The sequence below is a fragment of the Cheilinus undulatus genome, linkage group 16 (genome assembly GCF_018320785.1).
Source record: "Cheilinus undulatus linkage group 16, ASM1832078v1, whole genome shotgun sequence".
Classification (NCBI taxonomy): Eukaryota; Metazoa; Chordata; class Actinopteri; order Labriformes; family Labridae; genus Cheilinus; species Cheilinus undulatus.
Window position 1 is genome coordinate 45025593 of NC_054880.1, and position 26613 is coordinate 45052205.

A 26613-nucleotide genomic window follows, 5' to 3' on the forward strand; every position below is an offset into this window, starting at 1 on the left:
TATCCTGATTATTTCCTGCTGTATTCTCACAACAACTCCACCAAATTTTCTGCAGAAAGTTGCACAATTCTGGCTGAAAGCATGTGAAAAATTACACCATATTACACATGCATCTCACCTTGAAAATTTCTGAAATGCCAGCATGTTAAACACCAAAACATTGTAATGTTAGCATTTCAGGTCAAAGTTTCTCCTCTGTGTGTTAAACCCTATCTCCATGGACTTTATGCCTCCTCCAAATGGTTGTAAATCTTAAATAAACCAAAGGAACCAAACTCTTTTGTCTCACAGGTAAAAGTAAAGCTCACACATTTTGTTGAGATTTCAGAGATTTTCACATTACTTCAGTGGTATAAAGGTGTCCCTTTATCTCAGTCTGATCTCATTGGCATGCTTACACAGCACATGTATTGTGCTTTGTTTGCCTCCTGTCACCTAGTTTTACTCTCCTTAAACTTGTTTCTTTAGCCCTTTGTTTGATGGAGACAAGTCACCTGATTGATGCTGTTGTCTTTCATTGGAGCTTAGCCGGGTTCATTTCTGCTCTGACAGAGTTATAAACCATCAGGAGACGTTGTGTTTCACCGCAGCGATTGCACGTCTTTGTTTATCCACTGGTGTGTCGTACCTCTCTCAAACCAAGGTGTGCCTGCGTGCTGTAAAACCCCTTACACAATAGCTGGCACCTCTCCAAAGGCCTCTTCTGGCGCTCCCTTTCCCTCACTTCACCTGATGCTTTTTCTTCCTCCCAATGAAACAGTTGCTCCACATACTCTGCACCACTCCACCATCTCTTCCTTGAAGACGTCAGTCTGAGGTTATTTTTTCAACACAAGTCCAGTTCACAGGCTCCCAGTGTTTGACCTCATCCACATGACTAAAAATATTTCAAGCCATATAATAGCTGGAAATGTGTGTCCCACATTCTCTCCTTCCAAACTGGGTCAGGCCTCAAGCTTACTTGGGGCTTACCATACAGTGTGAGAGATATCAGAGGTCACTGTGCAACTGGTGTTTGGTTTTTATAACCCTTCTGTGTGTGCAGACTGTTTTTCTTCCCCTCACTTTTAATCAGACGTGCTTTCCTCTCCGTCCCTCTGGAAGTTTTTTATCGTGTCCATCTTCTCAGTAATTACAAAAAAGCAACAATTAAATTGTCATCAGATACTTTATCTCAGGAGACTTCATGTGTGGTTTCTTCTTATCTCCAGCTCCTGAGTAAATCCAGCCCGGCACCTCCAGGCACTGCTGAATCACGGTGCGTACTGTAGAAAGGAGAAAACTTGTGCAATTCAATGACATAAGGCTTTAGCCCCTTGAACCACAAATACACACACTCTTAGAAGTGGAGAACTAGGCCAGCGTCCACGGTCACAAGGCTAATTAGTGATTTACGCACCGTGATGCCGTGGATCATCTATGGACACACATGCACTGAGTGAACTCATTAGCAGCAGACAGCGAGGACAAAGAACAAACACGCACACCAAACCCGCTTTAAGAGAGGAAATCTGCAGCTATAGCCACAGATAAACGCACAGAAAATGTATTTATTCAGCTATCTTGTTTTATGTTTTACCCCAATAATGCTGCTTCTTCAGCAGGCCTTGAGCTTTCCTGTATTTGTGCTTCTGTGTGTTTATGTGAAAGCTCTATCAGCTGAATAATAATTCACCCAGTTTGAGTGCCCCATTTCTGTCTCTCCCCCTCTCAGTCCAGCTCTGCCTTATAGCGGCGCAGTAGCTGTATACGCTCACAGAGCACACACTGTCCTATACATGAGGCCCTCTGTGGGGGAAAACTGCAGGCTTGCTTATGTAACTAGCACTGCAGCCTATAGATGCACGTTGTCTGAGTCTGGCATGTTTGCAGAGGCATTTAAGGCTCCCGTGCTGGATTTGCCTCATGCACTGCATCCACTTATGTGCAAAAAGAGCATGCATTATTTTGATTACTTTTTTAGAATGTTTTTTTTTTTTTTTTGCAGTTTTCTGTTTATGTTTAATGTTAACTTTTGCTTTTTTGTCATTAGCCAGGCTGATTCAAAATGACACCAGAACATGTTAATGATAATAAAAAGTGATCAGTAGGTTCAGAACATCTATGAAGAGCCTCTAGCTGGTCATGCAACAGACTGAAATGAATACTCATGTCTCTACATGATGCAAATAGGTAAAAGAGATCATCAGACAAGACTGAAATGAATACTCATGTCTCTACATGATGTAAATAGGTAAAAGAGATCATCAGACAAGACTGATTATTTATTCATGGTACAATTTATTGCCTGTAGATGCTGCCTCAGGGTAGGTGTCAGACAAGCAGACTGCCAAAGCAGCCTGTTTTACACTTTCCCCAGCAAAGACTCAGTAAGTGATACGTCTGACTGCTCAAAGAAAGCAGGGAGAATTTTGATGTGATAATAACAACTGACACACGTATAGAAAAAGGTCAGCAAGACATGGAAAAGACGCACCATCCTGCCCACAATTACAACAGTTAAAGGTCCTCACTCAAGGTTTACATTGTTGCAGTATGGCCCCACTGAGTGTGTCTTAAGGAGTTTTTTTCACTTAAACTACATTCAGTAATGTGTTTTAGGAGTGCACATTGTTGGTTTGCCAGCATCTGATGTGTCGATATTTATGAATTCACATTAACCAATGCTGACTAGAAATCTGGTTCAGGCATATTTACAATTTAAGGGGTTTTTTTTTCCCTGAAATAAAGGAAAACACTCCAGCTATGAAAAGTCTGCTGAACTCCACAAACTTATTTATACTAAGGCTGATATGTTGGTTGTAAATAGCAGGAGAAATTGTCACATTTGCTGAAACCAGTAATTACTTTATGAGCTAATGTTTGCCAATACCGATATCATGTTGACAGTATTGTGAATCACGATTAATAAGTAAATGACTGCTTGCATGAGAGGATGAATTTCACACATAAAGGGAGAAAAGCTGTTAAAAAGTGGCAACACCTTCAGGCTTCACAACCCAAGTGGATGCAAGCTACACTCAGCAGAAAGGTGGAACGGTTTGCAAAAAAAAATCGAATTGCGATTGTGGTTTAATATGTTATTCAACAAATTCAAGTTATAAACTATTCAGTATTATGACCTACATTCAGCCAGGGACACTCATCATACACTTAACTGCAGAATAGATGTGCAGTTTTACTTTGCAGAGAAGGCTTGACTCAAAGATGCTCCCTGGGTTAGTCAAGCATGCTTTAACTTTCCAAAGAGTACATATCTAGAAACCTCCATATGGATAGACACATTTATGTGACACATTTATGATAATGTGTTAAGCCAGGGGTGTCAAACTCAATAACAGCAGGGGCCAGATTCTGGATTTAGGTCTAACCTGAGGGCCTAACAGAGTCGACATTAACCATAAACTGTCTACTTCATTTTTACCTGTGATAAAACATGAAAAAAAAGCACTGATGATAAATCATTTGGAAATTCAAAAAAGTAAAAATAAGTTTAAAGGCTCAAATCTGTGAAATTTTTTTTTCAAATTTATGAGTTCAAAAGATCAGAACACGATATTAAAGATAGAAAAAATATGTTTTTAAAGAGCAAATATACAAGGAGAAAGTTGAAATCACAAGTTTGAAAAGTGAAAATATGAGATTAAATTTGAAATCACGAGTTTAAATGCCAATTATGTCTTAACATTTTAAATTATGAGTCTAAAAGGTCAAAATATGGGATTAAAAAGCCTAAATTAGGAGTTGAAAATGTAAAAATATGAGCTAAAATTCAAAATGAAGACTTAAAAAGTTCAAAATCTCATTTAAATTCTAAATTGGGAGTGTAAAATGTCAAAATATTATATAAAAAGTAAAGATTATGAATTTAAAATGTCAAAACATGAGAAAAAGGTTAAAATCATGTGTTTAAAAGTCAAAATATGGGATTAAAAAGTTGAAGTAAGGAGTTGAAAAGGTCAAAATATGACTTAAAATTTAAAATTGGGAATCTAGAAGATAAAAATGTGACATATAAAGTCCAAATTATGAGTTGAAAAGGTCAAAACATAAAATGAAAAGTCAAAATCATAAGTTTGAGTTGTAATCTTGAGATGCAAAATTGAAAATATAATATAAAACACAAATTAATTTATTTTCCCACAATCTTGACTTATACTGGTGGGCCAGTAATAAATCAAATATGATATGATATGATCCCGCAGGCCGGATAGAATCGTCCCATGGGCCGGATTTGGCCCCCGGGCCTTGAGTTTGACACCCATGTGTTAAGCTACAAAGGAGGCGGCTGGGGTGGAGGAGGTGAAGTTTTGCCAGCAGCAGTGTGGTGCATCAGCATTGATGCAAGCAGGGATTAGTGAGATGAATGTCATATTTAAAATTATATTTTATATTTTTATATATTTAAATTTACACCGCTGTGTTGAGAGAAGAGCTGTGATTGGCTGTTGGAGCTGAGAGTAATTGGTATCAGCTGACTATCAGCTTATCGTGTCTGGGGGTATGACTTTTGTGAATGAACGCCAAGCTTCATCAACATTATATAGAATGAACTAGGGCAGAATGATTAAAAACAGATATCTATATGGCTCAAAAGTACCTGCGTTTTGCAGGTGGCAGGTGCTAATTTCCCACCTTGCATTGACACAGGAAAAGTCTGATTTGCCTCCTAATGAGAAATCGAAAAGAAACGTCATACCACTGCAATATCTGTAAAATGTGGTCATGCTACATGTGGTAGCAAAGCGACAACTTTAGGTGTTGGATAAAACAGTGCAAGTTTAGAATGCAGTTCCTTAAATGTCCACTAGGGGCTGGCTTTAAAAGCCCTGAGAATCACCTACAGACCCATTCAAAAGAGAGATTTTAAGAGAGGGGGTCTTGCTGCAGAGCGTATATCACAGATGGGCCCTCTAGCAGATGGTTCATGAACAAAATCCAGAATCTGGCCCCTGCTGTGATTGAGTTTGACACTCCTGCTTTAATCAAAATGTCTATCTAGGCAAAATGAGTGAAAATAACATCATACACTCACAAATAAGCTAGCTAGCTGCCTCTAGGTTTTCAGTCTATGCTAAGCTAATCAGTCTCATGCAACGATCACAGATTTAAGAGTAGCATCAAAAGTCTCTGCTCTTCTTAGCAAAGCTATTGTATCTGTAAACACTTCAACCTGAATTTATTCAGGTGCAACCCTTTGAACAACTCAGAATCCACTTTGTTTATTTTCCCTGAATTTTCCAGTCATGAGGTAATGATGCTCAACAGACGACTTATTAAATTTTCATTGCCTCTCCATCTCAGAGCGCTGCTGGAGTAGTGTGTCATCCAGTGACTGTGCGTCTAGGTAATGTGAAGTCCACTTAATCCTAATCTCTAATCCCATTTGACTAAACATTCTCTGCCATCTGGCCCTGGCGAGACAACAAAACACACTGGCACGCACCTACACACAGGCAGACGGGCATGCGAGCAGCTAATCAGATGGAGCAGCAGCTGTAGTCAGAGACGCTGTTGACTACGAGGCTGAACCTTTTATTTATGAGAAATGTTTGTTCCTCTGATGTGGATTGAAAGTATGTTTGCAGATAATAACAGAAGGCCAAATAGTTGGCAGTGGCAGAGTACTAGACACCACATGTAGCTGTAATCTCAGAGCGGAGGGTTTTTGGAATGTGAAGGACTTGGTTAAGGATGTGAAACCTTTTCTGTCTGACAGTGAGCCCAGCTAAAGGTCAACTATCAGTCTGCCAGCTGTTGTGTGTGTGGTTTTTTTCCCTTTATCATGAAAGCTGTGTATACAGGCTGTTCTTATTTGTGCCCTTTAAGATTATTTTCTCATTTTCAGTCCTTTCAAAGAGTGTTTTTATGTCTCTGCATGCAAGCTTCCTCTGCACAAGGTCATTGTTTTGCTCTCTGAGAAGAAGACAAAGACGATTCAAAACTTAGGTGTTGCATAACCAAGTGAGAAACACAACACTGTCAGGTGTGACTCAATCTGATAGGGAAGCGTTGTGTTTTTTCTGTTTGTGCACATGTGATATGTCAGTCTTTCATAACAGCACGAAAATAAGAAACGTGCCGTTTCTGTTTGCACTATAAATGTAATATGTGTATGCCACACTACACACTAACATACATAGCCAGGGCTGCAGGAGGAAGGATCAGTGTGCAGCATCCTAACCGGGCTCAGACACAGTGTTTTATGGCGTTTCATTGAGATCTGATGTATGCATCAGGAGCCAAGTGCAGACCATCATTTATTGATGTGTGAGTGAGTGTGTGTGCCTATAGGGATGAGAGAGGTTCAGTGGGTTTATGCAGCTCCCTGTCTCTTTTTTTTGTCACACTGTCTGGCTCCTGTGGTGGCCGTCGTGTATGGAAAAAGGGACAGAAGGACCAGAAGAGGACAAGATGTGATTAGATGTGAAAAGCCTCCAAGGAAAGTGTCCGAGGTGCAGTGCATGCATGGCTCTATAGCTGCTCTTTCTCTCCTCTCTCTCTCTCTCTCTCTCTCTCTCTCTGCTGCATATTTCCTGGCTGTTATGTAATGCGGGGGCCGCTCGGTACTTTTTTCCCCTTCTTCGTCTACCCTCCCCGATCCAGAGCATGACATGCCTTCCTGTTTTTCCAGCAACCCAGTGAACTCTTTTCCCAGGGCAACACTTGGGAGGGCACGCACTCACCCAAAACACACAAAAACACACACACAAAAACACTCACACAGCACAAACTGTTGTCACATATTGTAAGCGGTGTGTTTATTTTAGACAGAGCTTCTTACCCTTGATGCATTGTGTCTGGTAGGGCTATATAAATGCCATTGTCTCACTCCTTACACCCTTATGGTTTGTTTATTTGGTGCCTGTACATTCATATCATAATAACACTCCTCCCCTCCAAACTCCTGTCCATTTTATCTCATTTATCTGTCCATCCAGTTGTTTTCACCTTTGCTCTCAGGCAGGAAATGGGAGTGCCAGCCTATAAAGGACCAGCATTGCAGTCTGACTGACTTGTGTGTGTGTGTGCATGCTCGTGCACGGGGAGCACTGTACTCTCTGCAGTGTACTGTATGTGAGACAAAGAGGGTGTGTGTGTGTGTGTCTGGGTTTCTCCATTGTCAGTGGCTTAAGCGCCGGGGCCGGCTTTTTCCCGCCAGTGCAGTGTTTTGTGGGCGGGGTTTTGGCTAGATTCAGCGGCAACAAAGAGACAGAGCTTCCCGCCCGATATGCTAATAACCTCCGAGTGGGCGGGGACGGGAGCCTCCCCTACTGCAGTGGTTAACTCTTTCGCTGCTGGGCTGGTTGCGTAGTGTAGTGCGGGTTTGCAGAGCATGTTCCTCTCTACTCTTCTGTCTGAGAGTAGACGGAACAGCCTGGAAAGGACAGATGAAGGATGAATCAGGGTATATCTTAATTTATTCTAGGGTTAAATCAAAGTTATGTCAGTATTTTTGCCTCCCTTTACCATAAAAAGACTAATTTTGTCTGGATTTTGAGAAAAAAATTTCAAGTTGATATGCAAAATTGTGCCTATTATACTGAAAGTGTGTTTGTTTATACCTGTAATGAACACTGTATGCCTTTTCGATGTGACCTTACTGTTCAAATATGAAGGAATTTAGTTGTTGCATCATAATCATCCATCACCCACCTATCATTTTTGCCACTGGTTGACTGATTATCAGCCTGGATGATTTCTGAGGCCAGTATTGACCTATAATCTCAGCACTTTATGGTGGATAGCATTTAGTTTCAATCAGATCTTTGTTTGGTGAGGTTTCTTTACTTCCATTAACCACAACAGAATTAAGCAATCATAAAGAACAAACACACACAGTCACAAAAAAGAGGAATGGAAACAGTTGCAACACGAAGCTAAAAATCAAAGTACCAGACTCTGCAAAAGAAGGAAGAACCTGATCTGTAGATGATAGATTAAGCCTTTGCAGGAAATTGTTTCCGTAGCAAACATGCAGACAGCCCATCATCACAGAAACACATAATTAAGAAAAAGGATGGGCACCAGACACCGCCTTCCAAATTATTATGCAAATGATATTTTTCTCTGGTTTTCCTAAACAGTCGATGCAAATGACAGACAGTGTAATTTTCAAGTCATCAACTGTTACAGCATAATTCAGATTTTATTGAACAAACCTTCCAATGAAAACTATTTCTTTTTCAAAAATAAAAAGCTCAAAATGCCCTCTTCCAGATTTTTATGCACAACAGAGTTGCAGAACATTTTATAGGTTGTAAAGAACTGAAAATGGTCATTTGTTGAATTTGCAGCATTAGGAGGTCATATTTACTGAAATCAAAGCTATTTCAATCAAAAACATCTTAACAGGCCAAGTTCATGTTAACATAGGAGCCCTTCACTGATATCACCTTCACTATTCTTGCATCCATTGAACTTGTGAGTTTTTGGAGAGTTTCTGCTTGAATTTCTTTGCAGGATGTCAGAATATCCTCCCAGAGCTGCTGTTTTGATGTGAACTGCCTCCCACCCTCATAGATCTTTTGCTTGAGGATGCTCCAAAGGTTCTCAACAGGGTTGAAGGTCAGGGGAGGATGGGGGGTCACACCATGAGTTTGTCTCCTTTTATGCCCATAGCAGCCAATGACACAGAGGGATTCTTTGCAGCATGAGATGGTTCATTGTCATGCATGAAGATCATTTTGCTACAGAAGGCACTGTTCTTCTTTTTGTACCATGGAAGAAAGTGGTCAGTCAGAAACTCTATATACTTTGCTGAGGTCATTTTCACACCTTCAGGGACCCTAAAGGGGTCTACCAGCTCTCTCCTCATGAATCCGGCCCAAAACATGACTCCGCCCCTCCTTGCTGATGTCACAGCCTTGTTAGGACATGGTGGCCATCCACCAACCATCCACTACTCCTCCATCTGGACCATCCAGGGTTGCACGGCACTCATCAGTCAACAAGACTGTTTGAAAATGAGTCTTCATGTATTTCTGGGCCCACTGCAACCGTTTCTGCTTGTGAGCATTGGTTAGGGGTGGCTGAATAGTAGGTTTATACATGACTGCAAGCCTCTGGAGGATCCTACACCTTGAGGTTGGTGGGACTCCAGAGGCACCAGCAGCTTCAAATACCTGTTTGCTGCTTTGTAATGGCATTTTAGCATCTGCTCTCTTAATCTGATGAATCAGTCTGTCAGAAACCTTCCTTATTATGCCTTTATCTGCACAAACCCGTCTGTGCTCTGATTCAGACACATATTTCTTCACAGTACGATGAATCCTGAAATATCTCTGTTTTCATACCTTGTCCAAGGCATTGCACTATTCAAGGTTTTCCAGCAGCAGAGATCCTTTTTCTTTCCCATATTGCTGAAACCTGTGGCCTGCTTAATAATGTGGAACGTCCTTCTTAAGTAGTTTTCCTTTAATTGGGATCACCTGGTAAACTAATGATCACAGGTGTTTGAGATTGATTTCAGTGATCCAAAGAGCCCTGAGACACAACACTATCATTGAGTTTAACTGAAAAACACAAAAATGAATGTTTTTGATGCTAAAATCCAATTTGCATAATAATTTCAAACGCATTATAGGTGGTTTTTAACCATTAGATTAAAAAAAAGAAAAAACTTTGGTAGTACTCAAGTGGCATTATATATTATACATGTATATCTCAATAAATTTGAGTTCCATGGAAAAGATTTTTTTTTCAGGAGTTCAGTTAAAAACAGTAAAAGTCAAAAATTATGTAGATTCATTACATACAGAGTTAAAATGCCTGTATTTCTTTTAATTTGATTATTTTGGCCTACGGTTAAAGAAAACTGAAAAGTCAGTACCGTAAAAAAAATTACAATATTAAATATGACCAAATATTAAAAACGATGTTAACTTATATGCGCTCAAGACTTGATTGTTCTTCCTTTTGCATAACCTTGCCAAGCAGACAGATTTACCTGACTCCATCTCTGTCATCATGCAGATCCATCTTGAAAAGCTCAGATCCACAACACTTGTTCTGAACACTCTTTGGACCAATCAGCATCATTTGAGGAGAGTGCAGTAGCTGTGGGCGGGGTTTAGTTGTACTGAAAGCCATTAGCAATGGCGGCCTGCAGTGCTGTGATTAGCTTGGATATAGCTCTAGTACAGCATCAGTTTTACCAGAACTTGACCACATTTCTGTGTGAAATAAGGAATAAAAACAACACTAAAAGCTTTTCATGATGGGAAAGATGTTTTCCCTCTTCTGCTGACCTGTTTCAGCATGACTTTGTGAGTTAAGGGCAGAGGTGTCAAGTAACTAAGTAAAAATACTTTGTTACTTTACTTAAGTAGAAATTTTGGGTATCTATGCTTTACAGGGGTAATTATTTTTCAGCCTACTTTTTACTTCTACTCCTTACATTTTCATTCGATTATCTGTACTTTCTACTCCTTACATTTTAATTTTAATAGCCTCGTTACTCCTATTTCATTTCACCTATCCAGATGAATCACGCCATCCAGATAGAGTGAGTTTGATTGTGGTTGATGAGAATATAAACATAATACCATTCCGACACCCTATTGGTTTGTACGCGATCCATCGCACCTGCACACATGACTAGAATCACGTCACACTCTAGCAAGGAAATGGCAGACGTATGTAGCCTAGAACGAAGATGTCCGTGGAAGAGACTCAAGAGAACTGGAGCGAAATGTCCCAACCAGGCACCAGTGAGGAGGTTGGTAGCCAGGAAGACCAATGCTTATAGGCAACTAGTCATCACATCTGCCGCTCCATGACACACATGTTAATGCTCAGTAGTTCACATATGTGGTTCTTGAATGTATTTGCATTGCACTAAAATGCGTTCATTTTCAATGGACATAAATGAAACAGGTGCATCCCAAATGTTTCAACATTAACATTTTAATATAACATTATAGTCATTATGGCCTTTAGAAACATGTTTTTTGGGGAGGTGGGGTAGTGCTCTATAGGCCGCTGTGGCACGGCCTAAGCTTTTGTCCTTAATGGCATTTTTCCCCCCTTACATGACTTTTACTTTTATACTTTAAGTAGTTTTGAAACCAGTACTTTTACACTTTTACTTGAGTAAAAAGCTTGAGTTGATACTTCAACTTCTACAGAAGTCTTTTTAGACCCTAGTATCTATACTTCTACCTGAGTGATGAATGTGAATACTTTTGACACCTCTGGTTAAGGGTTAGCTGTGAGCGCTGCGATTAAGGCAGACTTAGCCATGGCGGCAGTTTTTTCAGACCTGAACAGCATTTTATAATAAAGAAAGGACAGAGAGCAAACCTGGAAGCTTTTCATGATGGAGAATGTTTTCACTCTTCTCCTGGTCTGCTTCAGCATGGGTTTGCAATTGTTGTGGGTGGAGTTTATTATTTTATCCAATGCTTCTGCCACGGATGTAGCTGCAGGACGGTGGTGGGTTAGTAGAGCCGCAGTGAAAGCTCGAGATACAGTATATTCTTGCAGTAGATAGATCAAACAGTCTGGCGTGTCAGGCCTTTACTTCATCAATGCAGCGTGGCATGGAGGCGATCAGCCTGTGGCTCTGCTGAGGTGTAATTTAGCCCAGGTTTCTCTGACATCAGCCTTCAGCTCGTCTGTGTTTTTGGGTCTGGTTTCTCTCATCTTCCTCTTGACGGTACCTGAGAGATTCTCGATGGGGTTTAGGCCCAGCAGGTTTGCTGGCTGATAAAGCACAGGAAATAACACAGCCATTTAACCAGCTTTTGGTACATTTGACAGTGTGGGCAGGCACCAAATCCTGCAGGAAAATCAAATCAGCAACTCCATAAAGCTGGTCAGCTGACCAGAAAGCACAGTGAGCCAACACCAGCTGATGACATGGCTTCACAAACCATCACTGACTGTGGAGACTGGACTTCAAGCACTGTGGATTCTGTGCCTCTCTGATCCTCCTCCAGACTCTGGGGCCTTGATTTCTTAATGGTAAATGGCCTTAAGCTTGTATCGCACTTTCCTAGTTATCTGACCTCTTAAAGCACTTTTACACCACCGGTCACACCTTCCCATTGATACTCATTCATTCAGCATTCACACCCTGAGGCTGATCCCATTCAAATGCACCCATACATATTTACACGCCATTGACGAAGCAGTGGGAGAAAATTGGGGTTAAGTGTCTTGCCCAAGGACACATCGACATGTGACCTGCCAGCTGGGGATCGAACCCTTGACCTTACAATCGTGAGACGACCAACTCTGCCTTCTGAGCCACTGTCGCCCCATTAAATACATAATTTACTTTAATCTGAAAAGAGAATTTGGACCAGTGAGCAGTAGTCCAGTTATTTTTCTTAGTCCAGGTAAGACACTTGGTCCTGTCACTCTCTAACCGGGCCCAGATTGTCCAGATGGGAGCTTTGCAAGATGGATTCACCAGTCAGAAACACAGAAACTGGTGAATCCATCTGTTTTGCAAGGTTTTGTATTATCCATATAAATGCACAGTCAGGGATCTGAACATTTGCAAAGATTTTTCTACTTTTCTGACTTTTGTCTCTGCAACTCCCCAGATTCTTGATTAGGAAAAAGCATCCTTATCCTAACTTGGCACAACAAGTAAAGAAATTTGTGTTTGGTAGATGAGTTCTTTTCTGTACCTGTGCCTTTTGGCAATGAATCTTTTACCGTTGGAAAGCCTGTTAATTCCCCTTTTAAATGGTGCCACATTTGTAAGGAGCATATATTTGTGGAATGAGCAGCAGAGCTGAGGATGTGGGATGCGTCCATAAAAACTGAACAAATCTTCTCTGTCAATGCCAAACAGCGTATTCTGCTTTTGCTATTGACTTGTTTGGTGGATTGAATAATTGAAGTCTTACAAAACAAGACACAATGGCGAGGGCTGCACTGTGACACGGGTTAGCGCTGTTGCCTCACAGCAAGAAGGTTCCTGGTTCACGTCCCAGTCTGGGCCTTTCTGTGCGTGCATGGGTTCTCTCCGGGTACTCCTCCCACCACAATTGGTGACTTGCCTGTAGGTGTGAGTGTGAGCGTGCCTGGTTGTTTGTCTCTATGCATCAGCCCTGCAATTGACTGGTCCAGTCCAGGGTGTGCCCTAGCTCTAACCCAATGACAGCTGGGATAGGCTCCAGCCTCCTGCAACCTCCGAATGTCCTGTTTTGGGGGCCTCGTACCAGAGTCTGCTTAGGGCCAAAATTTTCAAAATGTACTTTCACTACTTTCACAAAATGTTTCAGAAAATTTAGAGCCACTACTGAGAACAGCTTTCTCATTTAAGAGCATACGAGAGTGCAGTGATACTCAACGTGTGGCTCTTTTATGTCTTTTTTTGAAATAGTTTTCTACCAGAAAACCTTAAAAAGGCCAACTTTAACCTCAGAAATTATCCATTATCCATCCATCCAACATGAATTAGTTTGTTTCCCACTCTTGTACAGTTGGCTTAACTTGCCAACCTTTATTTTTTTGTTTGTATATTTCTATTGCCTTTATTTGGAATTTCCCCTTTTTTACCACTGTTAATCTATTTTTACAGCTTTTTAAGCCCAAGTTTGTCACTTTTTTTGCCCCTTTTCACCAGTTTATCCTTTTTTGTCCTGCTTTTTGCTATTCTCAGTTTTTCCGACTTTTTTGCAATACTTCTCACCCATTTAAGCTGCCTTTTTCCATTAAATGCCACTATTTTTGCCACTTTTGGCCATTTCAGTCTCTTTTTACTCATTTTTTCCCACATTTTTATGGTCGTTTTTTTTTTTTTTTTTTTTTTTACCATTTTTGCCACCTGTAACTCATGTTTAATCAGTTTTTGCCCCTTTTTCTCCCTCTTTGCCAACTTTCACCCATTTTTTTTGCCACTTTTTTGCTGCTTGTTGACAGTTTCACCACTTCAACTTATTTTTATTGCCACTTTAACCCATTTTCGCCACTTTTCACCACTTAGATTGTGGCTCTTGCAAAGATATTTGTTAACAGTTTGGCTCTTTGGTTGAGCAGGGTTGAGTAACACTGCTATAGTGGGATCATATTGTTTAGTAATATTTAGTTTAACAATAAAATTACTGTCACTCTCCGTGGGCTTGCATGTAGTAGGAATTTGTAGGAATTTTGGCACACGGGCAGTTTAATTGAGATTGTATTACTGGTCTTCTGACTTGTTGAGAGAGCCTTTGTGATGGGAACAATGAGACCACATGATCATCCCATGGATGCATGTGACATGAAGCTGCCCTAAAGCGACATAATAAGTCATCTTACATTTAAGCCATTTGGAACAAAAACCCATTTGTTTAAGGGACGTAGTACTTGATGCTATTTCTACTATGTTTTTTAAATACAGGGAAATAAACTCCCCCCCGTTCTCTCCACTTGTATATTTACACATTACAAACTCTGATGCATCTCCAATCTGCTGCAGAATGATGACAGTTCAGCCTCCTGATATTTGAGAAACGTCACAGTTATGCAGGATCCCTCAACAGCTGACACACAACCTATGTGATATTTGATCCAGACACTGGAGTTATGTAATGTCCTCGGGGGATTCTTTAACTAGCAGAGTTGTGCAATTATTTTTCTCCTTAAACCAGAACTTTTATGCACATGTGTTTTATTAATGCTAGTGGGAGTTTCTCCATGGAACACAAGCAGCATTCACAACTTTGTTCATGTGTGAAGTTTGACACCGTATCATATGTCCTGACCTGGAACCAATGAGCTCATCTAAAATAGACCGGCTAAAATGAATGGACCACAAATAGCCTTGTTGGACCTAACACACATTACACAACCATCACAGCCTTTATCTATTTATTTATAGACATTTTTAGGCTGACATCTATCCAGTATGCAGTGTTTGCTCTCATGCTTTTTGCACAAATTGAAGAGAAAAATGTGGTTCTTTAAATCTATATGTAATGTGATAGATGAGGAAATAACTGGATGACACTGCAGAATGAATTTTGAAGTTTTAAAATAACACCAGATAGATAGACATTTGGTTTTGCTTTGTTTAGACTGTTTTATTCTTCTGTATCAAATCCATGCCATACTCTGTCATAGTTTTATGTAGCCCTGTACCCTCATGGAAGCCTGCACTCAGAAAATATTCAGACCCCCTTCACTTTTATCAGATTTGTCATGTCACATCCTGATGCTACAGTCAAAAAAAATAATTTTTATTCCCATTAATCTACACTCAATACTCTATCATGACAACATGAAAGCAAGATTTTAGAAATTTTTGCAAGCTTAAGAAAAATAAGAAACTCAAATATCACACTGACATACAGTAAGTATTCAGACCATTTGCAAAAACAGTGAAAATGTAGCTCAGGTTCCTCCCATTTCTCTGAATCTTTACCGAAATGTCTCTACACCTTGGTCAGAGTCCACCTGTGGTAAATTTAACTGACATTCAGACATGATTTGGAAATGCACACACCTCTCACAGCTGACAATGATATCAGAGCAAAAACCAGCTGCCTCTCCTCAGTGCAAAACATGCAAACTGGTTTCCAATCTCCATACAGGATTTCTACAGCTCAGTCAGAGGTTCTTGGAATCAGGAATCAGGTTCTTGGTCACCTCTCTTATTAACGCCCTTCTCCCTTGATTGCTCGATCGCGCTAGGGCAACCAGCTCTTGCAAGATTCCTGCATCAAACTTCTTCCATTTGAGAATTCTGGAGGCCTCTGTGCTCTTTGGAACCTTCAGTGCAGCAGATTTTTGGTTGCCTTGGACTGCAAAAAGAATTGGATAAAGCCTGCGTGACGTCAGCAGTTTGATTACAATAGATGGACTGAAACAGCTCTCGAAGCCAATCTGTGGCAGCTTCCATATTGAAATTGCTGTTTCAACCTAACTTTGGATCAACCTAACTGCAGACAAGAACCCGCCCACTGAGCTCGACTTCCTGTCAGCTAAGCTAGCACTAAAGCTAGCCTTCTGGAGGTAGCGTCTGCCTGTCAAGCTATCAGTAGGTCAAATGAGACGCTCCAATCAGTGCGCAGAGAAGTTTGATTCCTAAAAGTAATCAAAACCATTGTGGTACAAAAAAATTCACCCTCCCTACAGTGTGTACTCATAAAGACACTAGGTAATGAGACACATTTGGGTTTTTGAACCAGGCTGTAAACAGTTTATTTCTAGTGTAAAAAAAAAGGGGGCTTTTTAACAGGTGTTGTGTACGTGACTTCCAGTGTTCCTGCAGCTTCCAGTGGACACTCGCCGTATTGCAATTGTTTGCAGTTGTGCATTGGCTTCATTTTTCAGGACCGGAGGTTGCTGTTTAGCCTTCCCCAGATCTGTGCCCCGCAACAGTCCTGCCTCTGGGCTAAATTTCAGTGTTGCTGCAAAGGGTCTGAATATTTTGCAATGTGATATTTTAGGTTGATTTTCTCAAATTAACTTGCAAAATTCCATTTTGACTTGGTCATGATGGGGAACTAAGTTTGAATTAATGAGGCAATAAATAATTTCAATGATTGCAGCATAAGGCTGGAACATAACAAACCAGAAAAGCACTTGGAGAGCATGGACCTCCACCATTAGTTCTATCTCCCAATATTGAAGAATCCTTTAAAAAATTCCTGGATCCATCCCCATGTGCCCCCCACCATGGCATTCGCTGATTACTCCCTCCCCAATGGGGTGGAAACATGATGAGGCAAAGCATTGGCTTCGCTACTGGTTGACTGTCATGGTGGAAGCATTGCCTGCCGGTGCCAACAGATGCACTCACAGTCTCACCCATGGTCTCACCGGAGGACTGGAAGTCATGGCAGAGGGTGAATATTCCTCTATTCCTCCCAGCATTGTGAGTATTCAAGCTTCAATTCGCTGTCTTTCTCTCTGTTACGCTCCGACCCGTCTCCTCGACCGGGCGTGCATCTTTCAAACTCTATAAACTCCAAAACTTTGAATAGAAACACACCCAAAATGCTGCTGGGATTGAAGTTACTCATGTCCGCCATCTCCTGGTGTAACGTGTTAACAGCGCAGACCTCCACCATTAGCCCTATCTCCCAATAGTACAGAATCCTTTCAAAAATTCCTGGGTCCAGACGGTGATCCAGATCACTCCCAAAATCTAATCAGTTCTTCCTTATGCCATTTCTGACATTTCCTGAAAATTTCATCAAAATCTGTCCACAACTTTTTGAGTTATGTTGCTAACAAACTAACTAACTAGCAAACTCTCCTGATCACATGACCTCCTTGGCGGAGGTAAAAGTGACGGGCTTCTGAAGACTTCCTGAATGCAACGTGTACCTCCTCAGAAATGTAACTACGTGTTGAAAGAGTGCAGACTAGCATTGTGTTTCCTCTGCATGCTGACTGAACTGAATCTACGTATTATTAGGGATTACTGTATGCAGTCAGTTATGATGTTCTGGATCCTGAGAGAGAAGCTGCAATTGTGTGCCAAAGCTGATCTGGATCCTGATAAACAACTAAACAGAACTGTACCTCAGCTAATTCAGTTTCATCTCTTCAGATAATTGCTCTGTAGTCAGTTGCTGCTTTCTCATCTCCAGCTCCAACAATAGAAGGTATTCATCAGCAACTTAACGACAACCTCTGTTCTCACACTGCTCATACTGGCGTTATTCATCCTTCTTTGACATGTTTATTTCTGTCTCTTGCTGCTTTTTCTCCTTTTTTTGATTATCAGACTATGTAAGCACCAGACACATGGGGCCTCTTGTTGAGGCCTGCCTTAAGTTAAACATGCAGCAGTATCAGAGCGGTCAGTCTTAAATTGGGGTTGGCCTTTATGGAAAGTTTTCAGGCAAATTGTGGGAGAATGTAAATACATAGAAAGCACTTTCTCTCCTACACAAACGCACTAAGACTGCTCATTTGCACGGTGCAGGCGGTGTGGAGCGTCAGTTATGAATGGTTTCTGCTGATTTACATTGTGGCAGGTGAGTTTAACTGTCTGCTGATATGGACTGTAGCCAAGCCTTTAGTGTTTATCAGTTTGGTGTGTGACAGAAGGACAAAGGAGGAAAAAGACTGTTTTGATTGTTGGGGGGGGGTCAGAGTTCTTTGAAAGGCGGGAAGGGAAGCTAAGCGAGGGAAACAAGTGTTGAATGAGTATCAGTCACACCGCCTGGCTGATAAGGTGTTCCCTCCTCAGGGCGGTTAACCGTTAACAGACGATCCGTTTGGGCCGAGCCCTCCTGGTGTGGCGTGTTAAAAAGCAGGAGGGGAACTTAGAAAACATCTGAGGGGAAGTTTGGGATCATTCGAGAAGCAACAGACTGTTGAAGAAACCTAATCTGATCTAAATACGGTTTGACAGATGAGTTACTGTGAAAGAGCTTCTCCTGACTACTATCAAACTATTATTTGCATATTTAACTGCCTCATTTTCAAGTGAAATTTCCGGTAAATGCCTTCTTTATTGAAACATCCAGCATGACCCAGACTATAAAAAAGGTGCTAACCTTTGAGTAACTCCAGTCACCTGAGTTTAAGGCGTTTACATGTCCCATGTAGACAGGGATCAAATCCAGAACATTCTGCTTCATTTTCAGTCTTTACCTCTGATTGTGTGCTTTCTTTGTATTGTCTGTTGAAAGGATGCACATAACTGATGCTTGTCAGGATTAATGCAGCTATTAGGGAAGTAAAGTGAGACCTGGCTTCCTTATTTATTACACGGCAGTTAGGGCACAGAGCCAGATCTGTGGCTAAACACACATACACCCCCCCACACACACACACACACACACACACCCACCCCCCCACACACACACAGCTCTGATTTGCCTGCCTATCTTTACTGTCCCAATAACTCCACATGTAAACGGTCCTCTTCTCATTCAGTAGCTGCTCCTGTCTCCATGTAGGCCAGCGTTACTCAACCCTGCTCAACCAAAGAGCCAAACTGATGAGAAACGCCTTTGCAAGAGCTACAATCTAAATGGTGGCAAAAATGGGTTAAAGTGCAAGAATTAGAGAAAGGTGGCCAAAATGTAAAAAAAAAAAAAAAAAAAAAAAAAAAAAAACAGCAAAAAAATTGGGAAAAAAATGGTGAAAAAGGGGAAAAATAGGCATACACTGGACAAAACTGATTGAAAAGTGGCAAAAATGGGTGCAAAGCCACCAAAAATTGAGTTACAGGTGGTCAAAAATTGGTAAAAATGCAGCAAGAAGTGAGTAAAAGTGGTTAAAATGGGCAGTACAGCTGTAAAAAGGTGGGAACATGGGAGAAAATGACATTTAATGGCAGAAGGCAGCTTAAGTTGGCAAAAATTGGCAAAAAAGGGGGGAAATTTGCAAAAGAATCACAATTAAAGTGGCTAAAACTGATGAAAAAGGGTAAAAATGGGATAAAAGTGGCAAAAATAGGCTAAAAGTGGCCAAAAGACATGGTCAAAAGGGCTGAAAGCAGCAGAAATGTATTAAAAGTGGCAAAAAAAATGTAAGAAAGGGGCAACAAATAGCAAATTAGGGCAATGAAAATATACAGGAAAAAAATAAGGTTGACAATCAAAGCCAAGTGTCTAAGTGTAGAGAAACAAACAGATTAATGTGATGTGCAATGATAATTTCTGAGGAATAATATTTCAAATTAAAACACACAAGAGCCACAGGTGGCTCCAGAGGCAGCGTCGAGTATCACTGGTGTAGGCGATGGTTCCCCCATAAGATGGTTCACTATCCACACGCTGCTCTCTTTTCCATATATAACTTCTGACAGTCCTCCTGTGTCCCCCTGCCCTACTTTAATCCTTCTAGAAATTTCATTGAGCAGAGCAGCAGGAGTTGGACAGCTGGCTGGACCTGGAGTTACTTCTGTAGTTTTAAATCTGTGTTTATAGCAGCTGCTGGAGGAGATTCCCCAAAGACATACAGCTGTACATTCACTGCTTAGGTTTGTTGCCTCCCACAGATCATGTCTCTCATCTGTTATACAGTGAAGCACTCCTGAGTGTCCTCTCATGTTTGGGTCTATTAGACTTCTTTTACACCAAATAAAGCAGGTTACTTAGACTGAATGCATTTATCTTGACTGGATTGTTTGAGGTCGTTCATTAACTGATCTTTTGGCGCCCTCTTGTGGTGAGATGGGTGACATGATGAAAGTACATCCTGTAACAGTGGAACACATTGTACCATTAAAGGCATATGATGACAAGAATGACTCATAAACGCTGCCAAAATATCCGTGATTCATGCTGACTGGAGTCATGTGACATTTCTGAGTTCCATATTAGAGACAGAAGCTCAGACAGGATGGACTCAGAGAACGAGACAGTAATAAACGGCTTCATGTGTGATTTATCCATTACTTTTAATTCTGTTTAAAGGGGATTTTTAAGACTGCATGTGTTTTGTATTCGACCTTAACTTCATTATTCTATTTAACCTCCTAAAACCTTGCATGCACATATGAGGACTTTACATTCTGGCCTACTGACAACATAGAAGTCATTTCTACTGTTAGAATCTTTGGAAAACTGTCTGTACTGTCCATGGAAGTTAGAGTTATTTATTTAGATTTATTCTGAGACAATTTGCAATCAACTTTTAGGAATTTTGATTGATAAATTTGGGACTTAATCTTGGAAATTTTCCAGAATTTTCATAGAAAATTTTGGAGACGTTTGTATCTTTGAGAGCTGTTTTTGAATTTTTTGAGCATTTACATGAAAAGTCTGGATTTGTTTTTGGATGTTTTGGGGGATTTTTTTTTCAGCCATTTTGTGTTAATTTAGGAAATGTATTTGTATTTCTGGGGAAATTTTATTCAACATATTTAGGGAAATTTTGCTTCAAAATGTGTAGGTATGCTCATGGAAACGTGGGACATTAATTTTCTAATTTTGGGAATGTGATGGTGAATTGGGAAGCGGGGTATCCTTTGAAATTTCTAGAATCTAATGGAATTTTTGGGGAATTTGTTGGCATATTTGGGGGAATTTTCCATAATTTGTCATGGAATCTTTATTAATATATTAGTACTGTTTGGGGAATTTGCTTTAACAATGTTTTCTGGAATGTAAATAGAACTTTTCATTAAAATTGAGGCTTTATGATGAAGTTTCATTGAAAAATTAGGGGATTGTTTAAAGAAATTTAGGGGTGTTAATTATGGGAAACTTTACAAAAATATGTTTTTCAGAATTTTCACAGTCAAAGGCTGAGCTTTGAAACTAATGTTGTCCAAATTATCCCAAATAAATGGGAAAAAATAAAAATGCATTCCAAACCAAAGCTCAGGTCTCAGGAGGTTCAAGACTTAAAGGGATATTTCACTGTTTTTGAAGTTGGGTTGTTTAGGGCTGAACCATTTTTGAAAATAATCTAAATTTGTTTTTGTTTCGTTAACTTTCTTTTATTCCTGAACAAAGACTAAACACCTCTTTAAAGTTTCTAATTCTGATGATTTTGACTCATTTTGCATGTTGGATATGAATTATTGCATTGAAGGGATTTTACCATTCTTATATTTAATAAGAAAAATGAAGAAGGTCGGGTTTTTTGTGGACTATTCTCAAAAAATATCACCTGAGTGGTCACATGATATGTCATGTTCAACATCTCTGCTGCAAAAAAAAAAGTTTTAAACTGGTGTTGTGACACAAATTTCAGGTCAAAGAAATATTGAACCTTTTGTGATTTGAAACTGCAGCAGGTAATATTGTGATTAAATCTAAATATTGATTAATTGCCCAGCCCTAGAGTCATTTGAGGTATGTAGCAGTAGTAGTGGTATTATAGGCTACTCCACTGTTTTTTAGTGAGTATTGCTCCTTTAAGAAGGACCTGCTAGGCCAGGGGTCATCAAGTACATTTGCACAAGGGCCAGATTTAGTCTCGACAGAAACTCTGAGGGCCGTATTTTTACATAAACAAACATAAAATAAATATTTTGGTCTGATTGAAATATTATTGTTATAGTATTTGTATTTTCTTTCTAAACGCAGGACATTTTTAGGCACTACTATCTATCCCTATGATCTATGATGCAGCAGGCCACAAGGAGACAGGCCTGACACAGAACTGGCTGGGCCCTGAAAGTCCCAGAGAAGGGGCACTGGGATTTAGCACTAGCACTAACCCAATTTTCATTCTTGTAAACCCTTTTTGCCCCTTTAACCCAATTTTTGCAAGATTTTGACCACTTTTGAAACCACTTTTCCTGTGTGTCTTATCCCCTTTGTGCTACTCTTATCCATTTTTTTTGCCACTTTTCTTCTATTTTGGCCACTATTTAACCCCTTTTCGTTACATTTTTTCAAAACATTTTGCAACTTTAAAACCAATTTTTGTCATTTTTAACCCATTTTAAATACTTTTTGCCTGTTTAACCAATTTAAACCACTTTTCCTACATGTTTTATCCCCTTTGTGCTACTCTTTTATCCATTTTTGCCACTTTTCTTATAGATTTGCCATTTCAACCCCTTGTCATTGCTTTATTTGCTCTATTTTTTGTTATTTGTACCAATATTGGATACTTTTTGCCCCATTTTTTCCTCATATACCAATTTTTGCCACATTTTTACCTCTTTTCACCACTTTTTCTTCCCATTTTTGTCCATTTTTGCCACTCCACAACCCATTTTGCCACTTTTGCTTCTCTAACCTCTTTTCACCACTCCATCTGCTTTACCCCGCTTGGAAGAAAGTCCCACCCCCCCCGTCCTGATCCTCCTCCAGCTGAGGTGCTGGATACCTCAGTGGGTCAGCCTGTGGACCTTGGTCTGGGAGGTCAATGGTTCAATTCCCAGCCAGGTCTTCAACTTTGGATAGAAGTGTCTGTAACATTATAACATCAGGAGTGCCACATCCATTTCTGGAGAGGGGTGTGGTCAGGGGGCGGAGTCAGACAGCTCATTAACATTTAAAGCCACAGACACAGCTAATTCTGAGCAGGGCTGAAACAGAGGGGTTTTTAGACATGCTGAAATCAATACTGGAGTGTTTTTTCTCCAACAAACTTCACAGGTATGTTTTGAGGACCTCTGAGACCAATATAAACTTGTCTTTAAAGGGTAAAATATGTCCCCATTATCCTCATTTTTTCCACTTTTCACTACTCAGAACCAATTTTTGCAATTTTTTTAACCCCTTTTCGCCATTTTTACCACCAATTTTTGGCACTGTAAGCCAAATTTTGCCCCTTTAACCCATTTTTGCCAGACATTCACAAATTTTTACCACCTATTCCTGCCAATTTTTGCCTTGACTAATGGAATATTGATATTTTCCGTCTTTATTCTGCAGTTATTTTTTTTCCTTTAGTTAATTCTGTTCCATCTATTTTATTCTCTGATATTCTGGTGTTTTCTGTTTAGCCATGAAGTCTAACATTACTGTCTAAATGGTAAAGTTAAGTGCACCCATCCCACACCCACGGTGATACTGTTTTAAGAAAATGAGTACTAAAGCATAAATAAAAGGTTATTGTTTAGCTGTGATAGCAGCTGTTATTGTTTTGATTGGATATAAAATAGGGTTATCACAGATTAACTTTGACCTCCATCGTCCACCCATATGATGTTTTTAGTCTCTTTTAGAACTTTTAGAACATTTTGTAGCAGATATCTGAGCTATTCTTGATTGTTTTTTGTAGGTTGAGCTGTTGTTTACTGCTGTAAGTCAGCCATGAAATCCCATCCTTTCAGAAAAGCTTACAGTTAGAGAATATGTAATCAAAGACTGGTTTTTAAAAATTAAAATCAATTACTTGTTGTCTATCATTTTGGTTACTTACAGCAAAATAAATGAACAACATAAGGGTTAAATCAGTGCTGCATCTACACCGCAATACAAATTATTATGCAAATGATATTTTTCTCTGATTTTCCTAAATAGTTGATGCAAATGACAGTGTAATTTTCAAGTCATCAACTGTTAGAGCATAATTCAGATTTTACTGAACAAACCTCCCAATTCTAACTATTTTATTTACAAAAGTAAGAAAATCTCAAAATGCTCTGTTCCACATTATTAAGCACAACAGAGTTTTAAAACATTTTATAGGTTGTAAAGAACTGAAAATGGTCATTTGTTGAATTTGCAGCATTAGGAGGTCATATTTACTGAAATCAAAGCTATTTCAATCAAAAACATCTTAACAGGCCAAGTTCCATGTTAACATAGGAGCCCTTCTCTGATATCACCTTCACTATTCTTGCATCCATTGAACTTGTGAGTTTTTGGAGAGTTTCTGCTTGAATTTCTCTGCAGGATGTCAGAATATCCTCCCAGAGCTGCTGTTTTGATGTGAACTGCCTCCCACCCTCATAGATCTTTAGCTTGAGGATGCTCCAAAGGTTCTCAGTAGGGTTAAAGGTCAGGGGAGGATGGGGGCCACACCATGAGTTTGTCTCCTTTTATGCCCATAGCAGCCAATAACACAGAGGGATTCTTTGCAGCATGAGATGGTTCATTGTCATGCATGAAGATCATTTTGCTGCAGAAGGCACAGTTCTTCTTTTTGTACCATGGAAGAAAGTGGTCAGTTAGAAACTCTATATAACTCTGTATACTAAAACTAATGTGGAACGTCCTTCTTCAGTAGTTCTCCTTTAATTGGGCTCACCTGGCAAACTAATGATCAAAGGTGTCTGAGATTGATTTCAGTGATCCAAAGAGCCCTGAGACACAAAACCATCCATGAGTTTAACTGAAAAACAAAAAACTGAATATTTAAAAACCAGTTTGCATTATATTTTGAAACGTGGTGTCTGGTGTAACAGACAGAGAGCATCCGTGGTTGAATGTAATAAATGACAAGTTTATTGTTGCACAAAATGTACAAAATAACAAGCAAATGGACAGCCCCGTTCCCACCCCTTTAGCATCCCTCCCCTCCCTCTGGTTCATTCGCCATAATTAAGCTGAATTTCTTAAACCTATGACTACGGCAAGTCCGATGGTCCAAGCCAAATGCATGGTAATTCTGAGAGACAACACATACCCAATTTCAGCGTCACTGAACAATTAAAAATGAATAAAAACACCTTATTTACACATTTCTGTCAGAACTTTTACAACATGCCATCTATATATTTATACAGACTATGCTTGTGCACATACCCCTGTATAGAAAATATATTATAAGATCAAATTAAATTAGACTAAGGGCTATAGACATCCAAAGTACAGCACTTCTTTTTAATCTCCATTTGAATCTTTTTTATTCTCGTTTTTATTTCCCACTTAACCAGTTACTAAGCTCTTTAACAACTAAAAAAAAGAACCTCTGTTGGATATAGATGTGTTTTTCCTTGAGGACCCAAGCTGACCATGTAGATGCCTGCTGAGAAAACTTCACATATTTACACTGGAGCGCTCACATCTCTCCCTCAGAATGCACGTGTGGAAATATGTTTGACGCTTGTGTTTGCTCTCACTGACTCGTGTGTACGTAAAAGTGATGATCAGGGATTTTCAGCTCGATTTTAACAACTCAAGCCGGTTCAAAGATGTAATAAAAGCAAAAACCAATCAGCTTTGGCACTGGGTGAACAAGTAAGTGTGCTGTGGTTTCCTACGGTTCATTTCTCAGATTCTAAAGGATTCCCTGTTTGTCACTGATGTGCAATCACGCTGTAACTTAAAGCTGTTTCAAGGCGTTTAGATTCAACATATCAGTGCAAAAAAGGGGTGATAATTATTTTATAGTAGCTAAAAATATCGCTGTGATTTCTAAACCACATTAGCACCATGGAGAAAGAGAGAGAGTGAACAACATTGTTCAAGTAAAGCCAGACAAATTCACACGATGTTTTGTGCTGGAACGTTTACAGCGTTAAGGGCACACGACGTGGGTGGGGTCTATTTGTGTCAAGGAAAAACTACAGATCCCATGACGAGATGAAGGATGGGCGAGAGATGAGCCATGAAGAGGTCCTAAGAAGACTACTCGTGTCCTTGCCTCCCGTCCTTCAGGTGCACGGATGCAGAAAAAGAAAGAAACAGGCGGAAGCAAATCTCCGGAGTGGATCCATCACATTGCTCCATAATCAATCACCTGTAGGTGGAGATCAGTGCGCCTGAAGGAGACGGTGCAGGTAAAACTGAATGTATGAGGGGTCAAAGGTGAGTATCCAGGATCAGATTTAAGGGAAAGGAGATGGCGTTGTTTTTAAAGTGTGTGCAAAAATACTCATCGGAACATAACCCCCTTTTTTGTACATTTTGCCTCTGACCGTAAATTTTGCGATATAGCTCCCTCTTAACCCCTACTTATTTTTCATCTGCAGCTTGTTCTTCACTTGTTTTAATATATATCTATATTTTCTTTTCTGGCTTTTTTCTCTTTTCTTACTTTACAAAATGAGAGACAGAATGATGGACAGCTGACAATATATATACTTATTTTCCTCTTCTTATTATCATCAGGTTTCTGTGAACCTGGAGATGAATTCCTTTGTTCGTTGTAAACAAACAGGTTTATCAGCCACTGGCGTTTGCTCCCTCCTTCAAGTGCACTCCTTCCTTCCTTCCTCTCTCCATCCCTCTCCTCTTCTTCATTGCAGGAGGGCCCTGATTTGTTTGGAGGTGCTGTCATCATTTAGATGTCGTGTCGTGTACCTGAAGAGGAGGAGACACAGAGAGATGAGTAAAAATCAGGATGGACGTC

General features: G+C 40.0%; 1 protein-coding gene across 2 annotated transcripts in view; it reads right to left on the reverse strand.

Moving 5' to 3' along the window:
• Positions 1–24841: 24841 nt before the first annotated feature.
• Positions 24842–26613, reverse strand: part of fam49al (family with sequence similarity 49 member A, like) — an 83256-nt gene continuing 81484 nt past the window's right edge. For both annotated transcript variants that reach the window (XM_041808264.1, XM_041808263.1), the window contains one exon: positions 24842–26564. In XM_041808264.1, the coding sequence (XP_041664198.1) occupies positions 26501–26564 (64 nt within the window). In that variant the 3' untranslated portion in view covers positions 24842–26500. The remainder of the gene's footprint in view (positions 26565–26613) is intronic.